Source organism: Urocitellus parryii, chromosome 5, assembly GCF_045843805.1.
Source record: "Urocitellus parryii isolate mUroPar1 chromosome 5, mUroPar1.hap1, whole genome shotgun sequence".
In the NCBI taxonomy this organism is placed as follows: Eukaryota; Metazoa; Chordata; class Mammalia; order Rodentia; family Sciuridae; genus Urocitellus; species Urocitellus parryii.
The window spans coordinates 158,105,829-158,122,262 of NC_135535.1; the positions used below are offsets into that span (position 1 = coordinate 158,105,829).

The 16,434-nt window shown below is 50.7% G+C and overlaps 1 protein-coding gene across 6 annotated transcripts in view; it reads right to left on the bottom strand.

Annotated features, from left to right (window-relative positions):
* The window catches only part of Lrrc20 (leucine rich repeat containing 20), an 86,340-nt gene extending 70,964 nt beyond the window's left edge, over nt 1–15,376 (bottom strand). For 5 of the 6 annotated variants that reach the window (XR_003302318.2, XM_077798315.1, XM_077798316.1 and 2 more), the window contains exons 1-2: nt 15,272–15,376; nt 10,821–10,965 (exon numbers count right to left, since the gene is read on the bottom strand). Coding sequence is in view for 4 of the 6 variants with exons in the window: in XM_077798315.1 (XP_077654441.1) it covers nt 10,821–10,902 (82 nt within the window). In the remaining 2 variants the exon portion in view is untranslated. Of the gene's footprint in view, nt 1–10,820; nt 10,966–15,271 lie in introns of those variants that run through there. The other variant, XM_077798317.1, reaches the window with a different exon arrangement.
* Nucleotides 15,377–16,434: the final 1,058 nt, after the last annotated feature.

Sequence of the window (16,434 nt, forward strand, 5' to 3'; positions counted from 1 at the left end):
GCTCACCAAACTCCACGTGGCGAGAAGCCTGCCCTGCAGAGTTGCCAGCACCAGGCCCGTGCTCACAGCTTACAGGGTGGCCTCCTAGAGAGGGGTCTCAGCCAGGGCCATTTTGCCCCCTGGGGACATTTAGTACTGTCTGGAGACAGCTCTGGTAGTCACAACTAGGGGAGGGGGTACTACTAGAGCTACAGACAGACTGGTGCTCCCCCAAATTCATCGGTTGGAACCTAATTCATAAAAGGATGGCCTTTGGAGGTGGGCCTTGGGGACGTAAGTAGGTCATGAAGGGACCCTAGCACACAGGACTAGCAGCCTCAGAAGAGAGACCCCAGAGAGGTCCCTCCCCCATTGCACAGTGAGATTACCCTGCAAGAAGACAGCTGGAACAGAACCTCTCCAAGACACCAAATCTGCTGGCACTGCGGTCCCGGACTTCCCAGCCTCCAGAACCACGGGAAGTACATTTCTGTTGTGCATAAGCTGCTCGATCCATGGTGCTGTGCTAGGCAGCCTGGACAGACGGACGAAGACAACCAGCAGTGGGGGGCAGTGGCTGGGGAGGTTGCTGAACCCCCCACACAGGACAGCCCCCACCACCAGCAATCCAGCCCAAGAAGGCTCATTAGTGTCAGGACACAGAAAGGCCTGCCCAGAGACTCAAAGCCTGCCTTTCAAATAAATACTGAGCCCTCAAAATAGAAAAGCCCTCACAGGGGAGATGACGTGGAGGGTCATTCCCGGCCTCCCAGGACCCTCAATCTAGAGACCGTGTCTAAAGATGGCATTTTAGGAAGAAGGTTTCTGGTGACCCCTGACATCGTACCACGTGGAGCAGGGCTGGGAGAGGGCTCTCCCCTCAGGAAAGCAGCAGGGGGCTCTGCAGTGGATACCTCTGTCCCCTTGCCTGCCTGGCCAACTCGCAGCCTGCAGCCCCAGGAGAGGCAGGGAGCAAGATGGCAGAGCCAAGAATTCAGCCCTAGTGGGGAGCAGAGAGAGGAGCCCCGTGTCTGGGGGCTGCCCTGGGAGCCCATCCCTCCCCTGTGCCCACAAAACACCTACAGCTAAGGGACATGCAGGTGGCTAAGCGGCCTACTCCACCTGGCTGACCCTGAGGACTCCCCAGGTCCACACTCTCCACCCCCACAGGTGACAGCTTCCTTCCTTTGCCCTAGAACTGCAGGCCAATCAAGCCTCGACCAAGGCCAAGGCCACCACTCAATAAGGCAGACAAACTGCTCCTGCTGTAGCCCTGGCTACTCGCCCTCCTCAGTGTATGTGTGAGAGACAGACAGACAGACAGAGTGGTCTGCTTCTCCCTCCAGACTGGACACTCTGCAAGCAGGTTCTCTGGGCAGAGCAAATTCAGCAAGTACTCAATGTGTGTTTAATTAAGTTTTTTTGCTTATTTATTTATCTTGGGGGGTACCAAGGATTGAACCCAGGGACACTTTACCAGTGAGCCACATCACTAGCCGTATTTTGTATTTTTATCTAGAGACAAGGTCTCACTGAATTGCTCACAGTTCTCACTGTGTTGCTGAGGCTGGCTTTGAACTCACAATCCTGCTACCTCAGCCTCCTGAGCTGCTGGGATAACAGGTGTGCACCAAGGTGCCCAGAAAGAAGTGGATTTTTTAATTAAGAAGGCAGTTATGATCCAGTTATTGGGTATTAAATGCTTCCTGAATGCTCTCTTTCTGAGTACACTTGTTCCAAAAAGCAGGTTGTAAGATCACATCCCTGCAGGATCATCTTGAAGTGTAAATACAGGAAGTGAGCTGGCGGGAGGGGATGCCCTTGTGAGGACCTGGCACTCACCCACCAACAACCTGGTCAGGGCTCTGGTTCCCGTCGCCTGCTGGGGTGGTGAAAGGGTGCCACCTGCTGGCGGGTCTAGGACAACAGCACTTTGGCTGAAGTGTAGGTAAACCTGGGAGAGAGCAAAGGCAGGTGTGGAGGGGGATATAACCACACACCACCTTACCCCTCACTAGCCCTGGTCTCCCTGCTCAGGGATTTCATGGCTCCCAGACTAGCTGCTGATTCTCAGGAACATGTCATATTCATATTCTCTCTCACATACACTCACACACACCCAGAGCCCTGCCCAGAAATCTCCAAACTGTAAATAGTAAGCCAGGAATTCTCAGAATGCAAGGTTCATCAAATGTACATCTCCAGGCGCTCTCTCCGAGAATGTACCTTCCAGAGCTCTAGAGAAGGACACATGATCCATACAATCACCCTGGGGCCAGAGCTGCAGCTCAGTGGTAGAGCGCTTGCCTAGCACATGTGAGGGACTGGGTTCGACCCTCAGCACCACATAAATAAATAAAATAAAGGTATTGTGTTAATCTACAACTAAAAAATTAAAAACTAAATGAAAAAAAAATGTTTACCCAATAGCCAAATACCCAGATGATCTGATAGGAAGAAATCTTGTGACCCTGAGCTAGCCAAAGATTCCCTGGATAGAACAACAGAAGTGCTGTATTATTAAAAAGAAAAAAAATTAAAAGAAATGTATTTAAAATGTACTTCAGGGCTGGGGCTGGGGCTCAGTGGTAGAGTGCTCGCCTGGCATACATGGGGCACTGGGTTCGATCCTCAGCACCGCATAAACATAAAATAAAGGTATTGTGTCCACCTACAACTAAAAAATAACACATGAAAAAAATGTTTAAATAAATGTATTTAAAAGAAAAAAATGAGGGCCGGGTGCAGTGGCCCATGCCTATAATCCCAGCATCTTAGGAGGCTGAGACAGGAGGATCGAAAGTTCAAAGCCAGCCTCAGAAACTTAGCAAGGCCCTAAGCAACTCAGAGAGACCCTATCTCTAAATAAAATATAAAATAGGGCTGGGAATGTGGATCAGTGGTCAAGTGCCCTTGAATTCAATCCCTGGCATCCCCCTCCCCCCCAAAAAATATTGATAAATTGGACTTTACCAACAAATTAAAAATATCTGCTTTTCAAAAGACACTGTTAAGAGAACAAAAGACAAGGCAGAGGATGGAAACTGTACTATCAAAACACGTACCTGATAATGAATTTGCCTCTAGAATATATAAAGAACTTTGCAACTTAATGAGAAAACCCATTCTTTGAAATGGCCAAAAGATTAGAATAGACATTTTATCAAAGACAGCTAGATGGCCAGGAGGCACATGAAAAGACGTTCAACATCATTTTTCATCAAAGAACCGTAAATTAAAGTCACAAGGAGATGCCATTATGCAACTAAAAGAATATATAAAATTAAAAACCACACAGAGTGTTGAAGAGAGCTGGGCGTTGGTGACACACGCCTGTAATCCCAGCGGCTCAGGAGGCTGAGGCAGGAGGATGGCAAGTTCAAGAACAGCCTCAGGAACTCAGCAAGACCCTGTCTCTAAATAAAAATTAAAAAGGGCTGGGAGTGTGGCTCAGTGGTAAAGCGCCCCTGGGTTCAATTCTCACTACAAAAAAAAAAAAAAAAAAACAACAGTGTTGAAGAGGACAAGAAGGAATTGGAACTCTGGCTGTGAATGGGGCTGGTTTTAATAGCCAAACACACTCTCACCAGGCAATCTAGCAATCCTACCCGCCTGGGCCCAAGAGAAATGAAACCTGCCTTCACCTGTACATGAACATTTACATTCTTTAACTTATGATGGAAAAAACTGGAAATGATCCAAATGTCCTCCAACAGATGAATGAATAAAGAGAAGATGGTAATCTATGCGGCATAATACTACACAGACCAAAAGGGACTCTCTAAGCCACGTGTGCAGGCATGGCCCACAGTCCCAGTCACCCAAGGCCAGCCTGGGCAACTCAGTGAGACGCTGACTCAAAATAAAATAAAAGGGGTTGGAGATGTAGCTTGGTGGTAAAGTGACTCTGGGTTCCATCCCCAGTATGGGAAAGGGGCAGAGGTCGGGGGAAAAGCAGAAGAAGTGGGGGAAGGGGGAAGGAAAGGAACCCACTTATTGATTCACACAAACCAAACACAATATGCCCAAGTACAAGGAGCCCGGCCTGAGGTGCTGTATACTATAGGATCCCATTTGCATATTCTTAAAAAGGCAAAAACATAGGGATGGGGAAAAGATGGGTCACTTCTAGGTACAGGGAACAGAGGCAAATTTGTTTGCAAAGGAGCACAAGGGAATTTTCCGAGGTGCTAGAAAGGTTGGGACCCATGATGCGGTGATACGTGATTATATGTCAAAACGCTCAGGATTGCATACTTAAAATAATAGATTTATATAAATGATACCATGATAAAATAAATAGTTCTCTCTTGGTATCCACAGGGGACTGGTTCTAGGATTCCCACCAATACCAAAATCCAGGGATGCTCAAGTCTCTCAATTAAAATGGCATGGTTGCATATAACCCCACATCCCCTCCTGTAGACTGTAATCTCTAGATTGCTTTGGGTACCTAAATGATATAAATACTACATAAATTGTCACACTGCCTTGTTTAGAAAATGATGGCAAGAACAAAGTCTGTACGTGTTCAGAACAGGCCCAGTTTTTTTCTAAGCAGTTTCTATCCTTAGTTGGTTGACTCCAAGGATACAGAACCTGTGGACAGGAGGGCACTCAAGGTCTAGGAGAGTCACCTGGGAGGCTGGCTAAATGGCAGACCACCCCCTTCCTACCCACAGAGAGATGAATAGGCATTTTAACCAGAACTGATTCAGTCCTCAGACCAGTGCCCAGGACCTGCCCTTTGGAAGACCCTGCAGGAATGGAGGAACTGACCAAGGGACATCTGTCCCGGGGAAGCGGCCCAGGGGGTGTCCCCACTGCCTCATCACCACCTGGGTCATCCTAACAACTCTGTTGACATCAGGCACAACAGGAGATACTAGCCTCTGATTTTTTTGACTTGAAAAAAGTCAAAACTGGAAAGGTGTTTACAATGATGCCTGGAATTTCCTAAGAGCAGGCCCCACAGAGGAGTCTGGGAGGCAGAGGGTGGGCGGGTGCAGATGCTCCAAAGGCCTGGGCTGCTAGGTCAGTCTGGGTCACCCAGGGGCCTAGGTTTCAAAGCCCAAAGGGGCCCAGAAATGTCATTTTGAGCCTAGCTTGAGGTGGGGAGTCAAGACCCCTGCGAAAAGCTGGGGTTTGAAGGACCACCTTCTCAGAAAAAGAATAAACCAGGGGAAATCTCCTTTTTGATTATTGGAGAGCTGTCCGGTCTTGGCCTGGGCACTGAAGTGAACAAAACACCTCCCCCAAAGATTCTGAAATCACAGGCCTATCCTTAGGGTTTGAGGAGTCACTACCCCTAAGGCCCAGAAACCCGGAGGGCTGAGAAGTCAAGAGAAGACAGGCTCCTAGGCTGTCACTCACACAGTCACAAACAGCTCCTCGAGGACACAGCCCTTCAACCAGGACTACACAGAAGAGGCACCGCAAGGCCCGAGCCCAGGGCCCAAAACTACCTAAGGTTCACCTAGAACAACCCACTGTGACAAGAGTCGGCAGGACAGCAGACCTGCACCCTAAGAACACCCTTTTACAGAAGAAGTAAAGTTCCAGAAGGTAAGTACAAAGAACTCATCGTTAGAGAAATAAGAGTTGAACACTTAAGAAAGAAATGATGTTATTCCTTTAAATCAAATTCCTTTTTACATAAAATTCATTGGATCCGAAGAGAATCCAGAGCATATTCAATCAGATTATTAAGAGAACCAAATAGAACTTTTGAAAACACAGAATTAAAAATTTTAAATGCAATGGAAGGCTCAGTGGGTTAAACACAAACAAAGAAGCAAAGAGTGAAATGGAGGACAGACCTGAAGAAATCCCTCAGCTGTGGCCCAAAGAAAGCAAAAAGATACAGAAGGAGGCCGGGTGCCTCAGCACATGCCTGGAATCCCAGCAGCTCAGGAGGCTGAGGCAGGAGGATCTTGAGTTCAAAGCCAGCCTCAGCAACTCAGTGAGGCCCTAAGCAACTCAGTGAGACCCTGTCTCTAATAAAATACAAAATAGGGCTGGGGAATTGGGGCTGGGGCTGTAGCTAGTGGTCCAGCGTCTGCCTGGCACATGGGAGGCACTGAGTTCGGCTCTCAGCACCACATAAAAATAAAGAAATGAAGATATTGTGTCCATCTATAACTAAAAAAAAAATCAAAAAGGAAAAGAAGGGCTGGGGAATGTGGCTCCGTGGTCAAGTGCCCCTGAGTTCAAGCCCTGTACCTCAAAAAAAAAAAAAAAAGGAGATACAGAGTAGGGCCTGCAGGGATTCCTGACAAAAGAGACTCAAGGAATGGGTAAGAGCAACACATCAACAGCTAGTAACCAGGAATTCTCTATAAATGAACAGACAGGAATCCTCAGAGTCAGAAAACACAAGACTCTTGAAAGGATTAAAAAGTACCAAAGGTGCCATCCAACACTGCGGCCCAAGTGAACTTGGTTCCTCTCTTCCCAGCCCACGGCAATGCCTCCACGCAAGGCAGCCATGCCTCCTGGTTCAGTTTTTAGGCCTTTCCACGTCCTGCTTTTCTGCTGTAATGATCCCACTTTAAAGTCACCCCAAGTCAGGGGTGGTGGCGCTCACCTGTAATGCCAGCAGCTCCAGAAGCAGAGGCAGGAGGATGGCAAGTTCAAAGCCAGCCTCAGCAACTTAGCAAGGCCCTAAGCAACTACCTTGTCCAATCCTACCCTGTCTCACAATAAATATAAAATAGGGCTGGGGGGTGGCACAGTGGTTGAGTGCCCCTGCGTTCAATCCCTGGTACAAAAAAAAAAAAAAAATGAGCAGCCTGACTTGTGTTTTTTCCACCTGCTCTAGTACCAGGTGGTCCTTCTTAAAAATCTACCCTCCTCTAGTTTTAAGAGAAATACAAGGAACTGGGCACCATGGTGCCCATCTGTAATTCCAGCCACTCAGGAGCCGAGGCAGGAGGATTTCGAATTCAAACCTAGCTTGGCAACAGAGCAAGATCTTGTTTCAAAAATTAAATTAAAAGAAAAAAAGAAATGCATTATCATAGAACATTTATAAAATACAAACTATTGTTTTATAATTTTTATTTGCATCTTGTTTTGTTTCCTTTCATTTTCTCTTCTACATAAATACACATGTTTAACATATTTGGTATATTATCATATACACAGTTTGGGATCCTTCCTTGTTTTTTTTTTTTTTTCCCAAGCACATCATATATAAGAATGTGCTGGTCTTTATTTAAGCATACATTGGACAGTTACTCACCATTGTTAATGGCTACACAACTGACACTGTACAGCTGTGACAAAATTGATCTAAGCCATCGTCTGGAGCGGGATGCTGAGGCTGCTTAGACTGTTTGCTGGTTCACATAGGAACCATACTGAGTCACCCAGTTCCATTTCCACCTCCTCCAGAAAACTTTCCTGGACTATATGAACTCCCAGCCGCACTCCTCCCTGAATTATAACCTGGGCTCCAGCTTATGGCCGAGCTTGGAGCCTATGCGTCACTGCTCTCTATCTCATGGGTGGTGGGCTGGGCTCAGGCCCAGAGCACTACTGTACACATCCAGTGAGCTCTCCAGCACCTTGCACACAGCAGGTGCTTAATGCTCACTGACTGCTTAGATCCCAGACCTCCCAGGCTGCATGAGCCTGGTCGGCCCCACTTCCCCAGGGTCAGGACTTTAGGTACCCACAGTGGCCTGCGCTGATATTTTGCTTCTTCTCTGACCACTACAGAGGTAAAAAGGCCCCCTACTGTCCAATCCTACCTTTAAAGGCCGGGTCCCCGCCGCCTGGGCGTCTCCACCTTCAGCCAGGGCCACCATGGCTCATGGATCTTCCAGGTTGGAGAGGGCTTTGCCACACTCACTGAACTTCCACACCCACCGAGGGCTGCGTGGTAGGGCAAAGGCCTAGCTCTGGTGCCGTTCAGTTAGTGGCCTGGCAGGGAGCCAGAGGCCTGGCTTGAGTTCCTTGGTGGGCATGGACCCTGGACGGTGCAGAGCAGCTGCTGTGGCACTCCTTCCCCAAGCGCCCCCCACACCTCACCCAAGGCAGCTGCCAACTCGCCAGTTCACAGAAACCCCCAAGGGGCCCATGGGGACATCCAAGTTCACAATCTCTTGTCCACAGAAGCTGAAGCCCAAACTCCCCAGCAAAGCCAAACCGTCTACCTTCTGGGTACCATCCCTCACCCCCCTGCCCCATGCAGCAGTGATACCTCGGCAGGGGCCTCTCTCTCCCTCCCACTGCCTGGGATACCTGTGTCCTCATAGCTGTCCCCAGGAAGCCTCCCCTCCTCCCCCCACCCCCGCAGCCCCTGTACCCTTGCCACAACTGAATGAGATAGAGTTGTATGTGTCCCTCTAACCTGTGACATTTTAACACAGGTGTAGGTGATTCGACCCAGAGATTTATCAATTTGTACTGAAGTCGCCAATAGAAGCTGGCCCAGCAGAGAGAGACCTGGTTGGCTGACACCTGGAGGTAGTGTTTGCGTCACGCAGGATTGAGGCCCCACCTCTAGCTTTCAGGGATGAGAAACAAATTAAAATTAATCGCTGCCATCTACTGAGCTGCCTACATACCAAGCACCTTACCGGCATTATAATTGCTCCTAACCACCCTGATGAGGTCGACACAATTACCAAGCTCATTTTACAGATGAAGAAACTGAGGCTCAGACGGGTTAAGCAATCTGCAAAGGTACTAAGCTAGCAGGTGACAGAGTGGGGATTCACCTCCAGGCCCCCCGAGAGCCAAAGCCTGGCTGTCAGCCACAGTATCAGTGGTGGTCAGCCTCACATACTGGGCCAAGCACAACCATGTCAGAGAGTAGTGCAGAACCCAGGACTCCTTAACTCAGGGCCCACAGCCAATAGCTCCCCACCATGCGGCTCCCCAGAGCTCCCTCCAGAGCCGGCAGTCATCGTCAAGTCAGCCTGCTGGTGGAGGAGACCCTCGCCCTCCTCAGCTCAGCTCAGCCAGCACCTCCCTATGCCACACAGCACCTGACCCTGTGCTGGGCTCTGGCTGGGGCAGGGAGACAGGAGCAAAAGATCACAGGGTCCCTGACCTCTAGGGATGCTGGCTGGGTGCTAGAGAGCAGGAAGCCAGCAGGGGTGAACGGCCCTGGCCAAACCCATCCTAAAGACTAAGTGTCCTTCCACTTCCTGAGCCATCACCCCCTGCCTCGGGAGCTGCATTCAGACACACCTGGCTGCTCACAGAAAGGCCAGGGTCTGGGTCTTTGCTCAGGCAGTAACCAGTATAGAAATGCTCCTTTGCCAGATGGACAGAAAAACATAGACAGACAGACATGCAAAAGCAAGCGCGCGCGCGCACACACACACACACACACATACCTGCCTATGGAATTCCTTTCTTTGTGTCAAAGACTTAACTCAAAGCCACCTGACTATCTGCATGATCATCCCCAAGAAAAGACTGCCCTAGTCCTCTGTCCACTGGGTTCCCAGAATACAGCTGTGGCTCTGCAGTGGTGCTTACACTCCAGGGATCGATTGATCGATCGATCTCTCTCTCTCTCTCTCTCTCTCTCTCTCTCTCTCTCTCGATATCTCTCTCTCTCTCTCTCTCTCTCTCTCTCTCTCTCTCTCACACACACACACACACACACACACACACACACACGTCATTCATGTACACACACCTAGGTAGATGTACAGCATCTCCTGCTGACCCTTATCATAAGTATCTGTTGATTAAACGGGATGGTCTGTCCTGGGGTACCTGAGCAGCTATCAGGCTAAGAGCAGTTCAAAGCGAAAGACCCCTGCAGCAGGCTGGGCGTGGTGGTGTGTAACTGTAATCCCAGCTATTTGGGAGGCTGAGCAGGAGGACTGCAAAAACAATTAAAAAATAAATGTAAAATGGGCTTGGGATGTAGCTCAGTGGTAGGGTGCCTCTGGGTTAAAAAGAAAGGCACATACGACACAGTTCAAGCAGTGTAAAGGGAGTGAAAAGGGGCCTCCTGGCTGAGTGATCTCAAAAGAGCCCACTCTGCCTGTGCTCCTGCATCTTCTCCTCATCTGCAGAGGGGGGCTGGGCACACCCGGCAGGTATGATTCATCACAGGGAAGTTCAACAAGAGAACATTCGGAGGCACCCAGCACGGGGCCATGCACAAGGGCTACTCAGCCAGCGCTGGCCCGGTATCTTGGGTATCTTCGGCTGGTCCAGAGGCACACACACTCAGAATCACTGCAGTCCAAGGATAAGCACACACTCTCCATTTTCTTTTTCTTTCTTCTTTTTTTGTACTGGGGATTGAACCCAGGGGCACTTTACCACTGAGCCACATCCCCAGCCCTTTTTATTTTGAGACAGGTCTAAGTTGCTGAGGGCCTCACTAATTTGCTGAAACTGGCCCCAAACCTGCAATCCTCCTGCCTCAGCCTCCTGAGTTCCTGGGATTGATTACAGGTGTGTGCTACCGCACCCAGCCTCAGGCTCCATTTTCTAGCACTATTTTTTTTTTTTTTAGTTGTAGTTGGCAACAATACCTTTATTTTATTTATTCATTTTTATGTGGTACTGAGGATCGAACCCAGCGCCTCGAATGTGCTAGGCAAGCGCTCTACTGCTGAGCCACAACCACAGCCCCAGACCCATTTTCTAGCATTTTTCAAACCTCTTTGGCCATGACCCATGGTAAGAAATGGGTCGTATGCTGGGACCCAGCATGAACAGACTAACACGGTTCCACCACTACAGGGAAAGATCCATGACTCCCTCCTGACAAGGCGCACCTGAGACTGACCCCTTCAGCTCTTCCTAGACCATCTCTACACTGAACTCCACAGGTCAGTTGGAAAAGCCTTGTCGCCACTCACCTAGAGTGTCAGAGCCGCTCTCCACGGTTTCGTTGACCTTCCGTGCAACTCTGGCCACGGCCTCACCCATCTTCTTCAGCATGCAGACTGGGGTGTCCCGCTGCCAGCCCCCAGGCCGGTCTGCTGCTCACAAAGGGGCCTGTGCCTAGAGGAAATGCAGGGCCATGAAGCACCATCCTGCTGGGGCTCGCCCCATGCACCTCCTCCCCAGGAACCCAGGCTGCCAGGAAGCCTACAGGGGGCCTCAGGCCACTTACCTCCTCTCTGGAACTCAGAACCCAGGCCACAGGCAGCTCAGCCTTTGGAAGAGCTGATGCGCCTGTCAGAGGGTGAGGGCAGCTGGGCCCTGCTGCTTCTCTGGGAGGATCAACATGTGTGACCTCATCAGACACAGGGCCCGGGCCTGCATCAGTAGCCAGGTGGGTGTAAGGACTCAGATGTGCACTGGCCTGTGACTCAACTGGTGGGGCACCAAGGAGGAGGCAGGACACAGCCAAGGGCAGGGGAAAGACACCTGTCCCTCCATACTGCGACCTCTGAGTCAGGGCTCTATGTGCACAATTGCTCCAGCTCCCCGGTTCACCCCACCCACATCTGCCAGGCTCCCGGTGCACGGCACGAGGTGGAGACTCCAAGGCAAATTGGAGCTCAGTGTGACAGGTGGATGGGTCTCTAGAAATTGCCTCCCCAAGTGCCAACAGGAAGGGAAGGTTACAGCATCAGCCTGCAGACCTGATTATCAGACTGATGCTGGGTTGGTCTCCAAGAAAAGGGGGAGGTGCTAGAAACGAGAGAAGGGGACCTGATCGCCAGGGAGGACGCCTTTGAGAAGGGTAAGGGAGATAAAATAATAAGGTATTAAGATATAAAAATGTCCTCAACCCTCTGCTTATTACTGAGAAGGAAACTAAGGCATAGGAAGTGGCTAAGTGGCCTGAACAAGGTCAAAGGGAGTGAGTGACAATGACTAGGCCTGCTCCATATTGATAACAGCAGCACCCCACAAAGAAAGAAGGAACTTGAGGTCAAGGTCTTTGTCCCTAGGCCCCAATCCCAGCTTCCCAGATAACTCAGGGATTCCAGGGAGCTTGTTCCGAGGGCAGATGGGAAAGGGAGGGAGACAGTGCTCAGAGCTGCTGGCAGACCCAGAACAGTGCCCATGGGCTCAGCTGGAAAAGCAGAGCAAGGCCAAGCCCATCTACCTGCCCAGCAGAGTCAACGGTGTTCTGCATGTGTGTGTTTCACCAGTGAGGCTGACACTGAAGGCCAGAGACACACGGGTGCAGGGGGAAAGCCTGTTTGATATGTCCAACTCCACCATTAGTAGCTAAGACAGCTTGGGAGAGTTTTTTAACTACTCTGAGCCCCAGTTTCTTCTAGTAGGTCTAGTAATACCCACCTTGCTGAGTTAAACACAATTGAACAAAATCTATAGATCTACCTGAATACTCCATAATTCCAGTTGAGAGGATAAAGCAGCACATGGGCAGACATGGCAGCAGCATCTAATCCCAGCTCACTGCCCAAGCGAAACTGAGCAAGTCATCTCTGAGGAATGAGAATTCCCATCTCTCCACCTCCAGGAAGTCTTCCCTGATTGCCCCAGCCCTCAGTGTTCTCTCTTCCCTGTGAGTTTCCACAGCACTTAATGACTTAGCACAAGTCATCTGGGTTGCTTTTGAGCTTTTAAAAACCAACAGACACACACACATACAAACATACACATTCAACTGGGCATCGTGGCACATGCCTGTAATCCCAGCTACTTGGGAGGCTGAAGCAGAGGAAGTCCCAGGAGTGGCAAGCTCTGAGGCCCAGTGTTGTGGGTCAGAGGGAACAAAAAAGCCTAAACAGGATCAACATGTAAAGTCTGAGTGTCAGAATAGTTCACTAGGAAGAAGGGTTTCTAATATTCCAAACCATGCTCTGAGCACAGCACAAAGGTGCCCTAGATTTCTAAAGGGGATCTAAAATCATCACTTAAAATATTAAGGGCTTAAAATCACCACCCTTGGCTAGGAATCACCCTTCCTTCACCTAAAACTTCCTTGTCCCCCGACAAGGGAGAATTAAGTCCATGGGCAGTCCCTCTCCAAAGCCAGAGGACAGAGAGAGGCAGGGCTGCGAGATGGAAGGGTGACAGGATCCCATGTTATTCGGGGCCCAGTTCAGGGTCAGAGGGGTCCAAACGAACAAACTTGGGATAATGAGGAGCTGGACTGGGCCTCTGGGACTCCAAAAGGGCATGGACAAGATCAGCCAAACACAGAAAATTGTCCAAGTCATGCAAGTGGCAGAGAGCTGCGGGCCTACTCTGGACTGAGGGCAAAGCACCTAGGCAAGGCTGCCCCTAGGTTGTGGGGGCCCCTGTCTAGATAAATAATCTGAGTCAACAACTTACAATCTGCATGTCAGCACCATCTGAACAACTGGCACTTAAGGCAGCCACTCCTGGAACCAGAACCCTACCACAGGACTCCAGGACACCCCATAGGCCCAAGTGTGGAGCTCCCTGAAGCATCTGGTCATCCCCACGTGCAGGAGTGGTGATAGCAAGGAGTCAGAGAACATCCCAAAGGACAGAAACAGTCATCATCAGCACTCATGGGTTTAGCCTAGGCATGGAATGTTCCATATAGATGGTGCTACCAATCCCAACCAGTTCCAGGCACTGGAAGGGGCTTTGGACAATGTCAAGAAAGCACTCCAAACCCCAGAGACCCCTGGACATAGGGTCTTAGCCCACACTCACACTGCTCCTGTCCCCATATGGTCCTCTCCATACCGCCCAACTCCCCTTTCCTATGAGTGGGCACCATGGTCCCAGGATATGTTTAAATCCAATGAACATCTCGTGGGGACCTTCTTTAAGGCACACACTGAGAAGTAACAGGACAAGGACAGGGTATGGGCCAGAACAAGCTTCCCACCAGGAGGCAGAATGAGCCAGATGCCACTGCAGCTATGATGCCAGGCCCAAGGGACCTCAATGAAGGCATAAGGCAAGGTATGAGCACCAGCTACACAAAGAGATGCAGGAGAGAGGGAGCCAGGCCACCACCCATCTGTTACCAGAATAATTCATGCACAGTTTCCAGGACTGTGAAGGAGCCCCATTTGCAAAATGGAAATACCACCTTCCTTAACTGGTTATAAAAATACCTGATACAGCACTTTTGAGAAAAGACTTTACAAACCATGAAGTACTTCCCATATGAAGGCATTTCCAATGATCAAATAGGTGTAGACAGGAAGTTTGAATATAATAAATTGAATGCCAGAAAAAAAAAATCGTTGACTTTGTGGGAACTGGCAATACTGGCTATCAGCCTACATCGGAACCTGGGTTCATCTCAATTCAAAGCTGGGGGTGGGGTGGGGTGTACTTAAACCCTGACAGTGGTCCTCTGACTCAGCCCTTACCAGCAAAAACTACCTTTTCTGCAGTCCGAAGAACTCTGCAAAGGAACCATTGCGACACCCCCATCTGCACCAGCTGCTCCTATATTTAGTTACTGGTGTGGTCAATTGGGAATTTTATAGCCTGGCAGCCACTCCGAATGACAACCTGAGCCTCCTCAGCCATGTGTTTCGAGCTGCTCCCACCCATGGCTCTAGCCAGTTCTCTGGATGGTGCCAAGCTAGGGAACGGGTGGGGAGTTGAAGGGCAGAGGACTTGCTTGGACCCCACTAGCTCCAAAGGCCCACTCAGGCCAGTACAGAGTTGACCCACTTTCACACCCGGGGGAAAGAGCCTGTAGGGCTGGGAACGGGACGCCTTGTTTTTTTGTGCCACGGAGGAGACCTGTGCGAGAGCTCCCTTATGGACTTCGTGACATCCTCGGACTGCACCTTCCAGGACTGCACTGTTGGCCAGGCAGGGGCCCGCCTAAGCCGGATGCCCTCTGTGACTCCTGGTCCCGGGCCCACCGCTTGCCCGGCAGACGGGGACTGGAGAAAATAAAGCAAAGGACTGAGGCATCCCCACAGCGGCCGTGGGGCCAAGAGGCAGCTCCAGAGCAGGCATCTGCAGCTCTCCAGGGCGGAAGCAAACCCCGAAATTGTCACTTGGGGACGAAATACACAGTAACCTCTCCCAGCTCAGGCGCCTCCCCAGGGGAACGGAAGCCCGTCCGGGAGCGCGTCCCCAGGTTCCCTTTTCCCTGGTAGCGTTGCACCCACTCCCCATGAGCTACTGCGATGCAGTCGCTTTGTGCAAACAAGAGCCGGCGCCTCCTGGCCAGTTGGCACCGCAGGAGCCGCTGCCGGTGCGCCGCTGCTCTATTCCACCGGGTGACCTGGGGGAGGGGCAGGGAGGGGACGAAACATAAACCGGGGTATTTCTCTCCCTCTCTCCCCCAGCCCCTTCAACGCTTGGCTTCAATACTACGTTTCCTGTGCGGGGCACGAAGCGTGTGGCCCGATTCCGGACCGCTTTCGGCTCCACTTACGGCGAGAATGCCTCCTAGCGCCCTGCGCAGCGCAGTCACGCTCCCTCGGCTACCGGCGGCGCCCCATGCAAGTTCCGAGCCCGCAGGGCGGGGCGCGCGGGGCGGCAGGCTCCGCGGTAGCTCGGATCAGCCAATCAGCGCGCCGGGACAGGCGCCGGGGCGGGAGCGGGGGCCGCGCGCACCCAATCAGCGTTCCCTCCTCACGCCGCGCGCGCCCGAACGCAGAAAGGAACCGCTTTGTGTGCGGCTTCTGGAGAAAGGAGCGCTGGCGGGCCCCCGCGTGTGGACTCGAGTGTGCGCCGCATCCCGGAATCAATAGAATTGAGGTTTCAGATTTGGTTTTCTCGAGAGATGGACTGAATTAGCCAGATCCCGGGTACTTCGGAAAACGTGAAGTCCAAGAATGGGGAACTTTTCATGTGAGGCTTTCTGCCGCCCATTCAGGTTTTTAGAAATAATAATTCTGGCTGTTATTTCGCCTCTTGAAAGCCCAATGTGTTCATCTATAAAATAGGAATTAAATATATAAATACCTACTTAACAGGGTTACCCAAGGGATTGATAACATCGAATGCTTAACACAGCGTCCAAACCAAGCCATGATCCCTGGCTCAAAGGTCGCTGCCTCACTGACCTTCACTTAGAGAGGGCACCCCATATCCGCTAAAGGCTATGAGGAAAGACGAGAGGGTGCCCTGCCTCGACAGTGAAAATTGGAAAGGCTAAGCCTGTCAAATGCTGCAATAAGCAAAAGCATGTCTTGAGTGTGCTGAGTCCTGAAGAAGTAGTAATTCAGCCTCCAGAAGCTTCAGCAGTCTGACAAGGAACATATATTTCCTTGGAGATTAATGAATGCTATGGGTTGAATTGTGTCCCCCAGAGAAGACTTGTTAAGAGCCTGATCTCAGAATATGACCTTCTTGGGAAATAGGGTGATTGCAGATGTAATTAGTTAAGACGAGCTCATACTGGAGTGGAGCACACCACTAATCCAAAACCACCCTTGTTGGTAGAAGAGAAGGGACACACTTCTCAGTGGAGCTGCAGCTGCCCCCCAAGGCTGCAGCCCTGGCCCACCTGGATAGAGGGAGGCCCCCCCCAACTGCAGGGAAGGCACTGGCCATCATCTTGGGGGACAACCCCAGCCCAGTGAGTGAACTGGT